The following is an 18,990-nucleotide window of genomic DNA, read 5'->3' as shown; positions in this document are numbered from 1 at the left end:
AAGCTCTCTAAGGCCGCAGGAGGAACGGAGGAGGGTCTTGGCAAACCTCCCCAGAACTAGTTCAGACTTTCGCTGTTATAAAGTGCGGTGTGTGGCCTCAAGCGGAACCCTTCTTAGGTAGAGACTGGGAGCCTTGATTTCTAAGCACAGGCTACGAGAGAGTTTATGATTCAGGTCTAGCCTCGAGATGATGCGGTGACCTTTAGAAAGAGACTGACGCCCTACCCAGGCGAACTGGACCAGAAGCGCCGGGCGCAGAGGGAGAGGCGGGGTCAGGTCATGCCAGCCTCTGATTGGCTGTGCGGTTCATCGCTCCTCCCCGCGCGCTATAAGGTTCCCGGGCGCCTGGCACCGCGCCGGCGTGGGGGCTGCGGCCGCGACTTTCGCGTGTGCTCCCTGTCCATCTTCCCCCGCGCGGGGGCCGGACCCGCGGTCGCGGGCTGTAGACCGCCGGGGGGCGGGGGATGCCGGGCTGCCGCATTAGCGCCTGCGGCCCGGGGGCCCAGGAAGGGACGGCGGAACCGGGGTCCCCGCCGCCACCTCCCCGGGAGCCCCTACCGTCCCCTCAGCCCCCGCCCCCAACTCCGACCTCGACCGGGACCCCAGCTCAGGCCTCGCCGCTGACCGAGACGGCCCCGGCGTCAGCGGGCTCGGCCGAGGGGCAGGAGCTGCAGCGCTGGCGCCAGGGCCCTAGCGGGGGCACGGGGGGCACCGGGCCGGGCAGCGGCGCGGGCGCGGCGGCGGCGGCGGCGGCGGGGGCCGGGGGCCGCGCGCTGGAGCTGGCCGAGGCGCGGCGGCGCCTGCTGGAGGTGGAGGGCCGCCGGCGCCTGGTGTCGGAGCTGGAGAGCCGCGTGTTGCAGCTGCACCGCGTCTTCCTGGCCGCCGAGCTGCGCCTGGCGCACCGCGCCGAGAGCCTGGGCCGCCTGGGCGGCGGCGTGGCCCAAGCCGAGCTCTACCTAGCGGCGCACGGGGCGCGCCTCAAGAAGGGCCAGCGGCGAGGCCGACGCGCCCGGCCGCCCGCGCTGCTCGCCTCGGCGCTGGGCCTGGGCAGCTGCGTGCCCTGGGGCGCGGGACGCCTGCGGCGCGGCCACGGCCCGGAGCCCGACTCCCCGTTCCGCCGGAGCCCGCCCCGCGGCCCCGCCTCGCCCCAGCGCTGACCTCCGCAGCAGCAGCCCTGGCCGTCCCCGACAGGTCATCGCCCAGGTGCCGAGGGACGGAGGGCGGACGCCGGCTGGATGGACAGCGTCACCGATGCGGACCGAGCGACCCGGCGACTACTGGAAGAGTCGGCCTGGGGGCCGGGGCCCAGGAAAGGTTGAGGTGCGCGTTAGGAGTTGGTATCTCCTAGGGGCGCGGGGTGGGTCGTGGTCTTCCTTCCTCGGGGCTCCTGGAGGCTGCAGGGTCCCTAATAAAGTTGTCCACTTAACTGTATTCCCCACTCCTGGAGCACCAAGTCCCCCCTCCGTTACAGAGTTGGGCAGATTGGGAGGTGCACAGGCTCAGGTGGGTTTAGAGGTGAACTTTGACCCGTGGTGTTTGCAGCACTGACGCAGCACCTTCCACCTGCGTTGCCGGTCCCTGGGCCCTGTGGCTGCTGCTATTTCGCACCACCCTGCTTCATTCCTAAGAGGGGACAGGATAATAAGGGACTAGGATGGGGTGGGGGCTGGCACAGCTTCGTGTCCGCGCCTCCCACCAGTTTTCTTCCCTGTTCGCCCTAAGGAAGGTGGAGCCACAGAAAGGTCGAGGTGGCACCGCTGCTCCCCCTAGAGCCGTGTGCCCAGGGCCCAACCCGTCCTAGTGTTTCTAAGGTGGCCCCAAGGTAGCTCTCCTGGGATGGAGCCAGTAAATATTCTTTAACAGGCCCCAAAGGTGCATCTGTGTCATTTGGCTTCTAAAAAGGGGGACCATAAAGGGCCAGACCTGGGACTGGAGAGATAGTACAGTGGGTAGGGCACTGGTTCAATCCCTGGCATCCCATTATAGTCTCCTACCACCAGGAATCCCTGAGCCCAGACCCAGGGGTAAGCCTGAGCACTGCTGGGTGTGGCCCCAAATGAAAATATAAACAAAACAATAAAGGGCCAGACCCGAGCTGAGATGTGCTTGGGTCCAGCCCTGACGCCCGCCCCCAGCTGTGAAGGGTTGCTGAGTTAACTGTAAGTCTCTGTTGCTGCTTGTTTGGGCTTGGGGGCCACACCCAGTGGTGCTCAGTGGCTTCTGGAGCAGGTAGGGGTGGGCCATGTATTGCAGCCCCGTGAGTCATCTCTGCCCTTTACTTCTTGCCTGTGAAATGAGTGTCCTTACCCCAGGAAGGGCTTTAGCAAGCTGAGCACCAGGTCCTGGCCCCCTGCCATGTGTCATGGGAGAATGGTTGATTCTCTTCAATCACACTAGAAACAGTGCTGCTTTCGCTGGTAGAGCAGGAGCCGAAGTCTTCATTTTCGAATGTCAAGGTCACATGGCAATAGGAGCCGAACCAGGCCCTACCCCCATGCCATGGGAATGTGGTTTAATCCTGGAGTCCTAAGTCTGAGCGGCTGGGCTCAAGGGGTCCTCCCCCAAGCCCCTGCCCCAGCCTCTCCCTCGGTACTAAGCTTTGGGGGTGATCTTTCAGCCAACAGCAGTCAGGCTTTCCTAAACCTGTTCTTAGCTGGAGAAAGGAAGGAGGGCTCAGAGACTAAGGGAGCTTGGGGACCAGAGAAGCAAGGGTCATATTCACCTCAGAGGGGGAGAATCTCCTGAAGGCTGTGTAGGCCTGGAGGCCCCGAGAAAGTGAGGCCTTCTGGAGGTGACCCAGTAGGGAGATCAGGCTGCAGCACTGGGTTGTGGCCAGGACTGTTTGTTTTTTGGGCTGCATAGGAAGGAGACATTTGGTCTGGACGAGCTTTTAGCTAATGGCATAAGTGCTCTGTGCCACATAATAGTGCCTTTCATTGGGATTTATTGATAATCACTTTGTCCTGATTTACTGGGCAGGAGGTTGGAGGTTAGAGCTTTGCTTGAGATGGTGTAATGTGGGCAGGAAACAAATTGGTCCTAGTTTATGGGTGGTGGACAGTCCTGTACCTTCCCTTCCAGATGTCCCACTGCTTTGGTCAGTGACTTGAACCCCAGCCCTAGCTTTCAGCTCTGCCAAATATGTCACCTTCCCACCCCTGCCTGCTTGCCTGACTTGCCCAGGGGCCCCTGGATAAAGCCAGCAAGCATGAATCTGGCAGTCCAGGGCTCTGAATGCCTCGCGTCTGTCTTCCAGTCTTCCTCCTGGTGCCCTTCCCTGACTGGGATGGGGGAAATTTGTACTAGAGGGCTGTTTTTGTTTTTGGGCCACCCCATGGTGCTCAGGAGCTACTCCCAGCTTTGTGCTCAGAGGTCACTCCTGGAGATGCTTGGGAACCATGGGGTGTTGGACCTCCTGCATGCAAGCCATGTATTCATGCCTGTTAACTATGACCCTGGAGACAGGTTTAGTTTTGTTTTGTCTTGCTACACCTGGCAGTGTTCAGGGCTTACTCGTGGCATGACATATGGTGTGCATGAGATGGTACTGGGTCAGCAATGACAAGGCAAGCACCCTCCCCAAGCCTACCACAGGGCTTTTTTTGTTTTGTTTTGGGGCCATCTTGAGGGCAGTTTTGTGTGTGTGTGTGTGTGTGTGTGTTTTGCTTTTTGGGTCACACCCAGCGATGCTCAGGGGTTACTCCTGACTCTGCACTTGGGAGCCACTCCTGGTGGTGCTCAGGGGACCATACGGGATGCTGGGAATCGAACCCGGGTTGGCCACGTGCAAGGTAAACGCCCTACCCGCTGTGCTATCACTCCAGCCCCCTGGAGGGCAGTTTTCTTTTAAATTTTTTTTAATTAGAGAACCATTGTGATGTACAGTTACAAACTTATGAACTTTTGTGTTTGCATTTCACTCATACAGTGATCATTTACCCATCCCTCCACCAGTGTGGAGGGCAGTTTTTAAGACCTTCACAAATGACTTGCCTCACTTAGAAGACCTGCTACACACACACACACACACACACACACACACACACACACACACACACACACACACACACACACACACACACGTCCATCCTTGACTCTCCAAACACTTTCTCGTTGACCTCATCCCTTCATCCCTGGAGGTACAGATATCTTCAGAGAGGCCTGTGTGAGAACACGGCTGCCTCTAGTGAGCCCAGGGTCTCAGGAAAGGGGGAAAAGACTGGTGCCTGGGCCTGGGAGGCCAGTTCAGGATTCTGGTTTGGGATCTCTACCGGGGCCTCTCCTGAGGAAGCCCCTTCCATCCTGGCAGTTCCTGCCTAGTGGTCCAGCTCTGGGTACCACCACCAGAGGGCAGTGTGGGGCTGCTTCCCTGGCTGACGGGGTGTGGCTTGGCACTGGCTTCTGCCCAGGATCAGGCCTCAGATGGCTCTTGGGTGTCATGCTGGTCTCCCTAGCCTTGGACTTTAAGGATCTGGTGGAATCAGAGGACAGCGGCAGCCACTTAGAGAAGGGACGCAGAAGGATCCTCAGGGAAGGAGAGATTGTAGTTGTTGTTTGATTTAAAGTTGTTTGCTTCTTACAGATTTGTGACCCTGAACATTGGGTAGAACATTGTGCCACTGCCTGGGAGCTGGTGGCCTCCTAGAGGTGCAACCGAAGCTCCTTGGGCTGCAGTGTTGGTGGTTTCCCTCCCCTGACAGCCAGGCCCTAGAGAAATATTCAGAGGCACTGAGACCCCTGCCCACGGTCCTAGGGAGGGTGAGGGGCTTGTGTCTGGGATGGCTGGGAGATCCTCGTTCCCTCTGTGACCACACCCTGGCCAAATGAAACAGAGAAAGGTCTGATTCTAGAACATGCCGGGCTCTGTGCTAAGCAAGACTCATGGCTTTGCTCCGCTCAGGGTGGTACCTGGGGCTCCAGGTGTCTGAGTGGGTGCTCCCCTCTTTTCTGCTAAACACGTTGTTCTTGGTTTCATTCCTCCTGTTCACTCTGCAAAATCAGGGTAATTATCCACATCTCTGGGAGCAGAGAACAAGGGTCAGGGAGGACAGGTGACTGGTCCCAGGACATGAAACCCTGTCAGTGGGGGAATCCCACATGCTTTAGACTTTTCATTCTGTAGCGAGGGCTCCATTTGGTGGCATTTCGGGGCTTAGACTTTGAAGTCTTGGCACGGTAATCCCTGGCCCTTGGTTCTGGAGAAGGAGGAGGAGATGCTGGGGGCTGACATACAGTGCTCCCACACAGGTGCAGGAATACCCCAGGGTGACTCTACTGCGGGGTCGAGGTGTGCGTGTGTGTGTGTCTGTGTCTGTGTGTGTGTCTGAGTGGGCACATCTGGCTGCTTCTGGAAGGGCAGGCCAGGGGTGCTCAGGACCTCCACTTGCCTGGGTGGGCTGCTTCCTCTCCCCTCACACTTGGACTGGAGTGTTTGTTGCCAAGGAGTCAAGAAACCAAGGTGGCCAAGGAGGAGGGTGACAGGGGCAGGAAGTGCCTTAGCCTTGGAGTCGGACACACCTGGGATTCAGTCTTGTCTGGAAAGTCTTGGGGAAATAACTTCTCTGAATCAGCAAGTTTCTGCCTTTTCTGGGAGCTAGGGAGGAGGTGACTGGAAGGTCTCAGCAAGTGTCTAGTGCATGGTGGAGCTCTGGAAAGGGTGGGTAGGCCCGTGTGTCGAGCTCAGGAGAGATGGGCAGCAGGCATCTGCTTCTTCCAGCATCACCATATCAGGAATTCAGAACAGTCCCTGCCCTCTGCACCCCCCATATGCCCTCCCACACACCTACTTCTGCCAGCATCACCATATCAGGAATTCAGAACAGTCGCTGCCCCCTGTACCCCCCATATGCCCTCCCACACCCCACACACAAGCCCTGGGGGATTCTCCTAAGGGGAGGGCAGAGGGGCAGGCGTTCGGCCTAGGAACATTCCATTCTAGCTGCTCAGACCAGTGGGGATTCCAGCCAAGGACAAAGCCCAAAGGGAAACTTTGAGCTCCCAGTCTTTTTCTTTTCTTTTTTTTTTTTTTTTGGGTCACACCCAGTGATGCTCAGAGGTGACTCCTGGCTCTGCGCTCAGGAATCATTCACTCCTGGTGATGCTCAGAGGATCATAGGGGATACCAGGGATTGAACCCAGGTTGGCCATATGCAAGGCAAGAGTCCTACCTGCTGTACTGCCGCTCTGGCCATGAGCTCCCAGTCTTTCTAGGACCCTCTTTGGGAAGTAATTGTTGGATTAGGTTGGGGATGGGGCTTGGATGGGGGCTCAGTATGCTGGGTAACTATGGGAAAGAAATAACTAAAATTCTTATGATGATTCTTTCCAGCACATCCCAGCTCCTCTGCGCCCTGGAGCTGCTCTGGTCAGCATGCCGGGAATCTGCTCCTTTCCTGGGCACCTCCTCCAGGAAGCCTTCGCCAGTGGACCCTCCACAGCCTGGTGCTCTCCTCCTGCCCCAGACAGCAGTGGGGGTTGACCGCTGGAAGGCTGTCTATACTCTATTTCTTTATATTTGCTATATTTGACTTAGGCTTATTATGCACACTTAGCAACATGGTAACGTGTCTCAGGTGCAGATTATTTGAGAGTGCAGTATATACTTCCAATGTGGAAACACAAACTTTGTCTTTAAAATGTAGTCATCATTCTTAAATAAGTCATAGCCTAGTGGGGCCCCATTTTTGTTGATGCCGTTGCTTCTGAGTCTACGGGCTCTGGGAGACAAGTTGAAGGGTCAGCACTGGCCTGAGAAAGCCCCTCGTTTTCCTGGTTCCATGGAGGGTGTCCCTGTGGCACCTCAGAAAGAGGATCAGCTGCTGATTCCTGGCGGAATGCACCTCTTAAATGACAGCAGCACAGCTCTACATAGCAGATGACTCACATTTGTGAGGCCCTGGGTTTGATCCTCCCCACCCCAAAAAAAAAAATTCTCAGCAAAGTTTTAAATGAAAAAATGAAAGTATTTATTATTTATTCAAGTGTCCTGATATTGGAGTGGGAGAGGGTGCACTTCCTCACACACAACTCAAACTTGTAGAACTCTGCAAAATGAATGTATCTGGAGTCCGTCCCCCGAGTTACCTAATCAGGAAGAATAAATGTCAGCAGTGCAAGAGAAATGTGTGTGGCTCTGAGGTTCACTTTGCCTGGGTCCGGACTGGCTGCCCTTCCTTTGTCTGTCACGGCTCGGGAGACGCAGTTCCTGAGGCAGCTCCCGGGCAGTTTCATTTGGCAGTCGGCCGGGGCTGGTCTGCGGCCTGCTTCCCTCCACCTGGCGCAGACCTGAGCTTCTCCAGGTTGGATGAGGAAGCCAGCGCATGGGAGAGTTTGTGTGAGACTCTGGAGGATGGTGTGACTGCCGAGGACGCCAGGCCCTGTCAGATCCTTGGAATAAACGCCCCATTCTCCAGTCTCCTGCAGGGGCCCCTCACTGGCCTGGCTCCACAGGAAGGCAGGAAACAAGGGAGCCATTGATGAATGATCCAGAGGTCAGCCTCTCGGACAGAGCGAGAACGACACAGTGTGGGACTACAGGGGCCGGGTGAGGCCAGGGGAATCTCTTCTCTTCCCTCAAACTTCATGAGCATGCTTTCTCCTGCTCTGGAGCCCTCCACCCACCAAGGGTCATAAGAGGGAGGAGGGACATCCCCTCTCTGGCTCTGATGCCCATTCTATGTGTCCGGAGGAGGGGTGGACACCCCAGTGATGCTCAAGGTATCATGTTCCAGGAATGGAGCAAGTCAGCCCCGTGTAAGGCAAATACCATAACCCCTACTCCCTGTGCTATCTCTGTACCCTCTGATCCCCACTTTTTTTTTAAGGGGCAAGGACACACCTGGCAGTGCTTGGGGCTTACTCCTGGCTCTGAGTTCAGAAATCACTCTTGATGGGTTTGGGCGACCATCGGGGGTGCTGGGGATTGAACCCAGGTTGGCTGTGTGCAAGACAAATGCTCTACCCACTGTACCATCACTCCAGCCCTGGTCCCCAGTTGATTTCTGCCTGTCCAGCATCTTAGCTACAGGAACTGCATGTGAGGAACAATGTCAAGCCAGGGAGTCTTTTTCTTACACCCAGAAACACTGCACCACCCCTAAGCACACCCTTAGGCACACCTGCTGCCACAGTCCTCTGACAATCACAAGTCATGGCTGATATCACATGTGCATCGAGGAAATACCTACTTGGCATACTGCTATGCTCTGTGGTCATACATGACACAGTGATGCAAGCCTACTGTCACATGGTCTGTCATTAAGTACAGGAATTATTGTGTGAAATCACAGTATTAGAACAGGATTGTGTAGGGTTTAGCAGGACTCACACAATTTTTTACTCTTCTGGCATCAATTTCCTTGCTGGCAACAGAAAAAGTACTAACTTAGGAGTCAGAGTTAGTACAGGGGTTAAGGCACTTGCTTTGCATGCAGCCAACCGTTTGATCCTGGATCCATATGCCCCCTGCTGAGATCAGCTGGGTGATTCCTGAATGCTCTCAGGAATGACCCAACTCTACCCCCTCAAAAAAAAAATCCCCCCCCAAACCAAAAAAGAAATCTTGATCTTGTTGAGAGGTTAAACTGTAAAGTGATTGGGAACACCTTAGTCTGGCCTGGGACCACGTATTCCAGAAGGGGTGCTGGAGAGACAGTACAGTGGGAAGGGCTCTTGCCTTGCATGCAGTCAAACCGTGTTCAATCCCTGACACCCCATGTGCTCCCACAAGCCCTGCTAGGAGTAATCCCTGAGCACTGTCTGATGTGGTTCAAAAACAAAGTGTTCTAGAAGGCCAGTGGCCACCTCCCTCATGCCTGCTGGGGTTGTGTGCACACTGGCCCTCAGCAACACACCCCTTCCCCAGGCTTGGTCACTCCATTCCTGTTGTCTTTCAGTCTTTTTTCAAATGTCCCTCTTTCAATGAGTTTTATTTTGGCATCTTATAAGAATTGCAAACTCCTACACATTGAATTTTTGACTCTACTAAATCACTGATTTCTCTCTTTTGCTTTTGGACTGCACCCGGTGGTTCTCAGGGGTTATTCCTACTCTGCATTCAGGAAATTCAGGAATTACTCCTGGGAGTGCTTGAGGGACCATATGGGATATTGGGGATTGAACCTGGGTCAGCCTCTACATACTGTACTATCGCTGTACTGGGCAAGTACTCTACATACTGTACTATCGCTCCTGCCCAAGCATAACTGGTCTTCTAAGACTATCATTTCACATCTTGAACCTGGGACCGCAGTCGTCACAAGGATAGTGATTTTGCTGGTTGATGTGTTCCCAAGTCCCAGTGGGGCAGCCAGCATTACTTGCCGTACTGTCTCTTCAGACTGGAGTGATAGCACAACAGGTAGGGCACGCAGCCGATCCAGGTTCGATTCCTCCATCCCTCTCGAAGAGCCCAGAAAGCTACTGAGAGTATCCCGCCCGCACAGCAGAGTCTGGCAAAGCTACCCATGGCATATTCGTTATGCCAAAAACAGTAACAACAAGTCTCACAATGGAGACATTACTGATGCCTGCTCGAGCAAATCTATGAACAACGGGACGACAGTGACAGTGACTGTCTCTTCACCCAATAGAATTTAATTTTTGTTTCTGACTTTTTTAACCTCTGAGACAAGCACATTGAGGTACACCCCATTCCCCACTCACCAAGCCAAGCCTGTGTGCTTATACTGTGAGCCTCATGCCTGGGTCAGGACAGGAACATACTTCATTTCATCCAGAGTCTGTGTGCAGGAGTGGGAGTGAGGTGGACTCTGTTTTAAGAGCAAAGAAAGCCTTTCCACTCACCCTTCCAGTCTTTTTTTGGCAGGAGTTGGGTAAGGAGCATGGGCCACACCCAACAATGTTCAGGGGATGATGCAGTGCTGGGGATTAAGGCCTCCTGCATGCAAAACAGGTGCTAGCCTTTTGAGCTCTCCTACCCAGTTCCTTCTTTCCTTCTTTCTGGTGGGGTGGGGTGTCAGGGCCACACATGGCAGTGTTCAGGGGCCATTCCTGGAGTAATTCCTGACAGTGCTTGGGGGACCATATGTGATGCTGGGGATTAAACTGGGGTTGGTGGGATGCAAGGCAAGAACCTTACTTCCTGTTCCCGCAGGGCACAGCCAGTCAGAGCCTGGACGCTGCCCACTGTTTATCCAGCCTCTTTGATCCAAGAATTGTGAAGCCCTTAACATACTCAGCCTCATTAGGGCCTCTGAAGTGGTGGCTTTGATGGTTCCAACCAGGGTTGAAAAAGCAAGGCCACAGAAGAGGTCTTAGGTCACTAGGGTGAGTCCTGCCACCTCACATGCTTGGTGAGTGCCTGTGGGTGCACCGTCCTTGCTGATGAAGTCAAGGTAGGATAGGAAGTAAGGCACTTGTCTCTCATCCAAACCTGATCTTATCCCTCCAGCTCAGGTTCACCTCACTTGTCCATCTGCATCCTGAGACTGCGCAGGGTGGGAGAAGGTGCAGAGCTGGGCTTAAGTATCAGGAGCTTTGGAGTCTGAGACCCAAGTCAGTGGGATTCCAGGGAGAAGACCCTGAAATACTGACTCTTCCTGGAGACCTGCTGAGGCAGTACATGCAGCTCCCCTGGGCAGGTAGGGCTGATGGCAGAAGGAGTGGCATTACCTCTGCCCCAGCTGGGACTTGGATGTCTGGCAGCTCAGCATGGAAGGCCCATCTAACAGGAGAGAGTGTCCAGGGCTCCGTGTAGACAAACTTGTTTTCTTCTTTTTCTTTTAGCAGTTTAGGCCATACCAGGTGGTGCTTGGTGGCTTGTTCCTGACTCTGCCCAGGAACCAGGGGACTATATGTGGTGCAGGGGATCAAACCAGGGTCGTGACCACGGCAGCCACATGCAAGGCAAGTGCCTTACTTCCTGTACTATCTCTCTGGAAGTGTAGACAGTCTTTATTGGCAGGTGTTAGAGGAACAAATGCACAGAGCTGGAAAGGAGGCAGGCACAGCTCCCCTCCCCAGGGCTAATGGCTTCACAGCTAGTGGGGCGGGAACTGACTTAAGGCAGCACTCTGCCTCGAGCACATTTGAAAGGACACATTTCTAGGTGGGAAGCAGGGAGCCTCACTGCATACCAGGAGGTGCATGAGCTCTGTCTGTCCCTCCTGCCGTTGCACTTCTCAACAGGTTGAGATCGGGTGCTAGGGGACTGGGCTAACCTCTTACTCTCCACACCCAGGAAAGTGCCTCATGCCCCTGAACCACCAAGCCTTGCCAGTGGCCTAACCTGACCCAAACTAAGTAGTTCCTTTGACTTTTTTAAGGGGGGGGAGGGGGCACTGTCAGGAATCCAACTAAGGGCCTCGCAACATGCAAGACAAGTGCTCTACTATTGAGCCACATCCCTGGTCCTACATACTATATCTTAGCTACTGTGTGGATTGCTGGGATGTGTGCAGGTTGGTGCTAGCCAAAAAGAGTCTTTCCAGGCCACAGGAATGAGCCCAGGCATTGAAGTTACCACCCCGGATATGCTTTGTCACCTGAAGGCAATTGGCCTTCAAGATAAATAGCCCTGCACCCCACAATCAGAGGGTGGTGTGATGACCGAAGGGATCATGTGCCAAAGAGCCCCTGCCTGGCCCGCAGCCCTGAGCCCTCTTCCTCAGGGGAGGCTGGGACTGCGCGGTCAGAGGGCTCAGGTCCTCCATGTGACCCAGGGTCCGAGTCAGTTACAGGGCAGCCAGGTTGGGTAGGAGTGGGCCCGGGCTAGCAGCGGCTGCACGGGGGTCACATAGTAGTTGACAGTGGCAGGCACCAGCCCCTCTGGAGGGCGCCAGGCCAGCGCGGCGGCGGCGGCCGGTCCCTGCTCGGCCAGCGCCTGGAGCGCCAGGGTGGCGATGAGGTCCAGCGTCTGGCGGCGCTCGTGGTTCATGAGGCACACGGTGCTCTCGTTGACCACGCGGTGCAGCGTCACCAGGCAGGCGTAGCGGCGGGCCGAGTCGGCCCCGCTGAAGTGGGCCTCCAGATAGCGCTCCAGCGTGCGCTGCTGCTCCGCCAGGTCGGGGAAGTCGATGAAGAAGCGCGAGCACATGTAGCGCTGCAGCGCGCACACGTCGGTGCTGGGCCGCGGCCGGAAGCCCCGCACCAGCAGGTGGCAGTACTTGAGCAGGCCCCCGCCGCGGATCTCCTCGGGGCTGCGCGTGGCGATGACGCGCTCCCGCAGGTGCTCCAGCGCCTCCGAGAAGTCCCCATACAGACTCTCGCCCGTGACGGTCGGGTGGAAGGCCTCGGACATGGGCGTGGCCGAACACTGGCTGAAGAGGAGCAGCGAGTCCAGGATGATCTGGAAGGAGTCCACGCTGAACTCGAACTGGCGCCTCACCGAGTCCACGAACTTGAGCTCCACGTTCTTGCCGCTCTTGTTGGACAGGGAGATGAGGCTCCAGCGGTCGGAGTCCGTGCACACCTTCACCAGCTTCTGCACATACGCCTCTTTGAGGGTCAGGGGCGTGATCTTGGCCCGCCGGACACCGGCTGGCAGGAAGTCCAGCAGGCAGGCCAGCACCACCTCCTTGGTGAGCTGGAAGGCCGCCTCGCTGTGCAGGTCCATGCGGAACACCAGGTCCAGGTCCTTGTAGCCCAGGCCGTTCTCGGGGTGCAGCACGTGGCTGGCCGCGGAGCCGTGCAGCCGCACACTGTGCACAGGGAGACCCCGCTCCTCCAGGCTGCTGCGGACCACCTGGATGGGGCGGGCGGGAAGGAGAGGGGTCAGGAGTCGCGACATTGTGTGCAACACAGGATCACTGACGGTGTCTTTCGAAGCCACTTAATTCTCTAAGCCTTGATTTCTTTCTCTTTTTTTTAAACTTTTTTATTGACTCACTGAGATAGACCCTTACAAAACTGTTGATGGTTGGATTTCAATCATACAGTGTTCCAATACCCATTTCTCCACCAGTGTACATTTCCCAGCACCAGTGTCCCCAGGTTCCCTCCCATTGCCCCCACCCCCTGCCTGCCTCGATGGCAGGAGCTTTTGTTCTCTCTCTCTCTCTCTCTCTCTCTCTCTCTCTCTCTCTCTCTCTCTCTCTGTCTCCCTCTCTCTCTGTCTCTCTATCTCTGTCTCTGTCTCTCTCTCTTTCTCTCTCTATCCCCTTTTGGGCATTGCTAAGGCTTGATTTCTTAATCTGGAGAATGGCCCACTTGGAAGAATGACTCAGAAAGAACAGTAATAAAGAATAGCAAGCACAGCAAAGAACTTACTGAATGATAGGTCCTGATGCAAGCACTTTAAATATTAGGATATAAATTCAGGTAATTCTCACAATAAGCCCATGAAGTCCTATTATAATAGGTCCTATTATTCCCACTGAATAGACAGGGACTAGAAGCTCAGAGAGGCCAAGTCATCTCCCTCAGGTCACACAGCAGGTGAATGCAAATCTGGGACTGAAACTCAGACAGGGTCCATATTCTTACTCACCTGTCTAAAGCCACCAATAACGCAGAGCCCTGGACCAGGCACCATGCTAACTGCTCAGCATGTCAGAGATGTCACCGGCAGGTCACACTCTTTCCTACATTCACCCTCACAATAATCCTAGTTCGAGTATTATGATCTCAACTGGCAAGTAGGGGACTGAGGCACAGATGGGCTGGGAACCTGTTGGCCCAAGGATCCGGGCTGAGATTAGAGCCCCTGTCAGCCAGGTTCTAGGTGGTGCGTGTTCTCCTGACTATGACACACTCACTTTAACTCATCTTTACAAGGTGCCCAGTGAGGCAAATATACTCATTTTCTGATGAGGAAACAGAGAATTACAGTGGTGAAATATCCAAGGCTCAGGGGGCAGGGGGAGTCCATGAGCAGCCACAGGGCTGGAAGGTAAAACTCACCCCTGCTTCTGCTCTCAGGACTGGGGAGAAGCTGGGATCTGAAGAAGTCCTCCCCAGGTCCCCATCAAGTGGGAAGAACTAAGGCAGAGTCATCACTGGCTTGGGGACCAGACAGTGAACTCATGGCTGGAAGGAACCTACTCCTTTAGCCAGAGGCCTTGCCTGGGCCCAGAACCCGACTGGGAGAAGAGAGGAGGTAGACACTCAGTTTTCTCAACAACCCAGAGTGCTTCACACACCATCCTGAAAGTGACCTGGCTGCATTCCTGCCCTGAGTGATTCTGCAACCCCACCTTGGTGCCAAGTCAGCACCCAGCTCCAGGCCAGGCTACCCTCCTTGCCTCCCAGGGAATTACTACAAAGAATGTGCCCAAGTGCTGAGAAGGCAAGCCTCAGTGAGGCAATGCGAGGTGGGCGGCTCCCTCCAGGAAGCCTTCCGGGAGCACAGATTGACTAGGAGAAGGGACTGTCATGTTGTGGAGATGGGAGGAGGGGGGACAGGAAACAGAGGTTAGGTACCTATTGGGTGCCAGACACTGGACCTTGTTATCAGAACCTTTGGAGGAAAGATCTTTGTGATTAGCATTTAGGTTTAGGGCTACACCCAGCAATGATCAGGGGTTCCTCCTGGCTCTGCACTCAGGAATTACTCCTTGTGGGGCCTGGGGACCATATGAGGTGCCAGCGATCAAAGCTGGGTCAGCTGCATTCAAGGCAAATGTCCAACCTACTCTACTTTTGCCCCAGCCCCCTATGATCAGCACTTTTATTTATTACTTTTTTTTTTTTAAATGGGCAACACCTGGCAGTGCTCAGGGGTTATTCCTGTCTCAGGAATTACTCCTGGCAATGCTTGGTAGACCATATGGGGTATTGGGGAATTGAGCCTGGGATGGCTACCTGCAAGGCAAATGCCCTATCCTATTGTAGTATGGCTCTGGCTCCTGATTGATACTTTTAGATGGAGAAACCAAGATCCCATGAGTGAAGTCCCTTGCCCAAGATCGTGCAGAGATGCTTCAGTCCAGGTTTGGTTGACTCTACGGTCTATCTTCTTTCTAGCATACTTCCATCCCAGGGAACAGAGCAGAGACAAGAGACTAGGGTTCCAACCCATACTCCCACTCCCCACTCAGAATGGCAAAATGAGAGGAATTCTTCCAGCCCTGAAGCTCAGTGCCTGAGTAGCTGGGGAAAAGGAGGCGGAGGTTGGGGATGTCCTAGCCAGACACAGAGGGAAGCGAGGGGTATGGGACTAGCCTCTGCAATCTGGCCTGTGGGACTTCCTGCCTGCAACTTGGCACTGGCTGCTACGCCTATGTTGGTCAAGGAGAGAAGCTGGTCAGAGACCTAGTCTCAAGCACCCTGCCAGACTCACATACAGACCAGTCCCCTCCCCAAATCCCATGAGAGCTGACTGGGCCTTACTCAGTGCCCACTCCAGGGCATGGCATCTGGCTTGGTGAGTAGGAAGCAGTATCCTCGTTAAATCTCCTGCGTCAGGCCATGTGGCCAGCTGTGTCAGCCAGCCAGCGGCTGTTGTCTCTTTCCCAGGTATGACTACCGCCGGCTTGGCAGGCAGTCCCCAGATACTGCCACACCCCACAACTGCAGGGCAGCTTGGTGCCTCCTGAATCAGACTTTCCAGCCATGGAGGGGGCAGTGGCTGCACCCTCCTTTCTCCTGTGCCATGGCACTCCCAGAAGCACTCTGCTGCAGGCTGTCAAGGGCTGTCAGTCCTTGGCTTCCAGCACTCACATCCTAGGGACCCAGAGACGTGGTTCACAGGTGAAGGATGAGCCTTGCATGCATGAAAACCCAGGCTCCATCCCCAGCACCAAAACCCCCAAACCCACCTCCTGAGCAATTCAATGCAGGCCCTCTGACTGCAAATGGTGATAACAGATTCTCTAATTCAATTCTGTGGGCCCAAAGAAGGCAAAGGACTTGTCCAAGGTCTTCTAGAGCCATTAAGCAGCCAAGTTCATTAGAACTGGCCTTCCAAAACTCTGGGCAATGAGGCCTTCTGTAGGAGAGGGTCCCCATGAGTCCAGACTCAAGCAAGAATAGCATTTGTTCAGATTTGTGAGGGAAGCAAGTGAGAAAAGGGGCCAATATTAAACTGCGGGACCACTCAGTCCTGGTAAGAAATCCAGAGTCAACCAGTAGCAGTACCAACACATATGTGTGTGTGCACACACACTTACATGTGTGCTCACATACATGCATGCACGCATAGACACACAAGCATGCATGTACACACAACTCAATATTTGCCATGATGCCAGCTACAAACTCTTCAAGGAGACAGTGGAGGCAACAGTCTAGGCCAGGTGAAGACACCGGTTCCCCTTTGGATTCTGGAAACTGGAAGGGACAAACCAAACCCCTTGAACAGACACTGGGTTCATCAAAGGGAACTGATATCCCGGCTCTGAAGCTGGAAGTCCAGCCCAGCTCAGAGGTCTGCTGCCTCTCGCCACCAAGACCAACCAACAGCTCCCTGTTCTGGACTGACTCTCACTGAGGATGTGCCACCATACCACAATGATGTCACCTCCTATGGGCCCATAGCCTTTCTGCCATGGCTGGGAACATGTACTAGTAGGGAAACTGGAGCCCAGTCACCTTCATGGCCCCGCTGTCCTCACCATAGTTTGGCAGAGAGCAGATCAGAGGAATGGTGTGTTTTCTGCTTGTTTGTTTTGTTCTGTTTGGCTACAACTAATGGTGCTCAGGGACTACTTCTGGCTCTGTGCTTAGGGGTCTCTCTTGGCAGTGCAGGGGGTCCAACATAACTCAGTCACTTGCAGGACACATGCCTTAGCCTCATACTACCTCTATGGCTCAGGAAAAGGTGGATTGGACCAGGCCAACAAAGGCAGAAACTACCTTTCCAGGATGCCCGTCCCTAAAGAGGGGAGCTATCACATTGGGCTTTCCCCACTCACGCCTGACACCACAGTGCTGAAGGTGTAGCAGGTGGGACCAAAAGGCTGACCTGAGAGTCCTAGGGAGACAATCCCCCACTGGTTCCCTAATTGCCCCATGACAGTGGCAGCGGAGGAATGCCACACTGAGTACCACTGGGACAATGAGTGAATCAGCACTTGGGCATCTGCCCCCACCCTCCCATTCCTTGGTAATCCCCCAACAAGAACCCCCGCCCTTGCCCCCATGGAAGCAAAGGGAGCAAGATTCAACAGATTCACTCAGTTCAGGTGCCCACTCCCCAGAAAGGCCACCTGCTGGCAGGAACAGCAGCTGGGTTTTCTCTTCTTTCTACCAGAAGCTGCGCCTAAGACCTGGAAGTTGAGTCTTGGGAACAGGGGAAGGGTGGGAAAACCCTGACTAGGCAGCAACTGGCTCCAGCAAGAGTCCAGATTCTCCAGGTTTAGGGTCCCAAAAGAGCTCAAATGGATTCAGTACAATCCCTGAATCCCAGGAGCTCAGCTTAATACTTGGAACTGCTTGTTCCATCCTACAAAAAGGGGGTCCTTCCACCCCCCAGCATCAAACCCATCAGCACTACCGGGCTGAGTATCACTGGGAGTGCTCCTGCCCCCCTTCCCCCACACAACCAAAAGTAAGAAAAAATAGATTCTGGGCTAGAACAACGGCAGGTAGGGAGTTTGCGTTGCATGCAACCAATGCTGGTTTGATCCCTGGCATCCCATATGGTCCCCTGAGCATTGTCAGGAGTAATTCCTGGGTGCAGAGCCAGGAGCAAGTCCAGAGCACTGTCATGTGTGACCCCAGAGGGCCCCCCTAAAAAATGGATTCTCTCAGGTTCAATGTTCCCCTCTTTAGATTATCTTTGACAGTGGAGCCACAAGATAGGTACAATAAATCACATTCTGGCAATGAGAGCGTGACAGGGTGATACTATGCAGGTGAAAGAGCCAACTTTAGGATGCCGAGGTGTCTGAGAGGGTATTAGGGTTGCTAAATTCTCCCTCTTCTCAGGAGAAATGCAGGACTTGGGCCTGACACCTGGGCCCATTTACAGTCTTGGGTGTGTGTGTGTGTGGGGAGGGGGCACCTAAACTAATGTCAGCTCCTGGAGCACGGCCCCCTGTCTCCCAGGCAGAATCGATCTGCTGCTTTGAGGGAAGGGGCTCCTTGCCTGGGACTTCTGAGCCTGGGCTCTGGGGGCACAGGTTTTGCTCCTGGAGCTCTGAGACAGGAATATGAGGTGGGAAGGTCCGGGGAGGAATGGGGATGACAAGAATTATTTTGGATGCAAGCACTCACATCTACCCCCAGGTCTGCCCTGCATCTTCTGCCTTTGCTGGCAGGGCCGTTCTCACCTCCACCCCCCTCTTCATTATCTCCCTCTCGAGTCTTCTCCGCCCCCCTTCCTCCTCTGTTGCCTCTTTCCAGATGACCCCTGCCGCCTTGGGCCAGCAGCGCACAACACCAAGCCCAACACCCCCGCCTTCTCACCTGCACTATCTGCCGCGGGGGCACGCTCAGGGTGGGGAAGTTGCCGCGCCCGTGAATGGGAATCGGCTCGCTCAGGAGCGCGTCCAGCCGCTGCACCTGGGACCAGCCCAGCCCACTCAGGTGCCGTTCGGGGGAAGCCGAGGAGGCCTCCGGGTCGGGGCCGTCACCTGCCAGGGCAGCCGTGGCCACCGCCGAGGCCGTTGCCATCCCCATCTGTGCAGCCGCTCGGTCCGGGCTCTCCGCTTCGCTCTCCGACGGCATCGTTAGCCGGGCCCCGGGGCCTCGAAGGCAGAAACCCAGGGGCGGTTAAGCGGAGGAGGCGGGGAGAGCGCTGGGCCGAGGCCAAGGCTGGGGGTGCGGCTGCAGCGATGGTGCAGCAGCGACGGCGAAGCAGACCCAGGGCACACCTCCGACGGCGACGGCCAACCGAACCCAGAGCCGCGCGCCGCCGGCCCACGCCGCTCTTATAGGCCGCGGGCGACTTTCCCATTGGCCCCGAAGGCACTGACGCAGGGGAGCCGCCCCGCCTTCCAGCGCCTCTGCTATTGGCTAGCAGAGCTTGGCACCTTAGTCACTGGTCGCCAGAGAGTCAGCGATTGGCTGGAAGGCGCACCCCTGCCCCGCCCTCTGCCCGCACTGAATTCCCTCTTTTGGGCCTTCTGCGAACTTCTTTCGCGTCACTGT

General features: G+C 55.4%; 2 protein-coding genes across 2 annotated transcripts; one reads left to right on the top strand and one right to left on the bottom strand.

Moving 5' to 3' along the window:
* The first annotated feature begins 336 nt into the window (after positions 1-336).
* Positions 337-7,121, top strand: TRNP1 (TMF1 regulated nuclear protein 1). Its single transcript, XM_055139748.1, has 2 exons — positions 337-1,320; positions 6,329-7,121. The coding sequence occupies exon 1, from the start codon at positions 465-467 to the stop codon at positions 1,155-1,157; it is 693 nt and encodes a 230-aa protein (XP_054995723.1). The 5' UTR covers positions 337-464; the 3' UTR covers positions 1,158-1,320; positions 6,329-7,121.
* Positions 6,614-18,720, bottom strand: TENT5B (terminal nucleotidyltransferase 5B). The gene is made up of 2 exons (XM_004603486.2): positions 18,307-18,720; positions 6,614-12,703 (listed from the first exon to the last, which is right to left on the bottom strand). Exons 1-2 carry the CDS (start codon positions 18,565-18,567, stop codon positions 11,690-11,692), a joined length of 1,275 nt encoding a protein of 424 aa, XP_004603543.1. The 5' UTR covers positions 18,568-18,720; the 3' UTR covers positions 6,614-11,689.
* Between the last annotated feature and the right edge of the window lie 270 nt (positions 18,721-18,990).

The sequence above is a fragment of the Sorex araneus genome, chromosome 5 (assembly GCF_027595985.1).
Source record: "Sorex araneus isolate mSorAra2 chromosome 5, mSorAra2.pri, whole genome shotgun sequence".
Taxonomy (NCBI): Eukaryota; Metazoa; Chordata; class Mammalia; order Eulipotyphla; family Soricidae; genus Sorex; species Sorex araneus.
The sequence above is the reverse complement of the archived record's forward strand: the minus strand, read 5'-3'. Positions and strand labels throughout refer to the sequence as shown.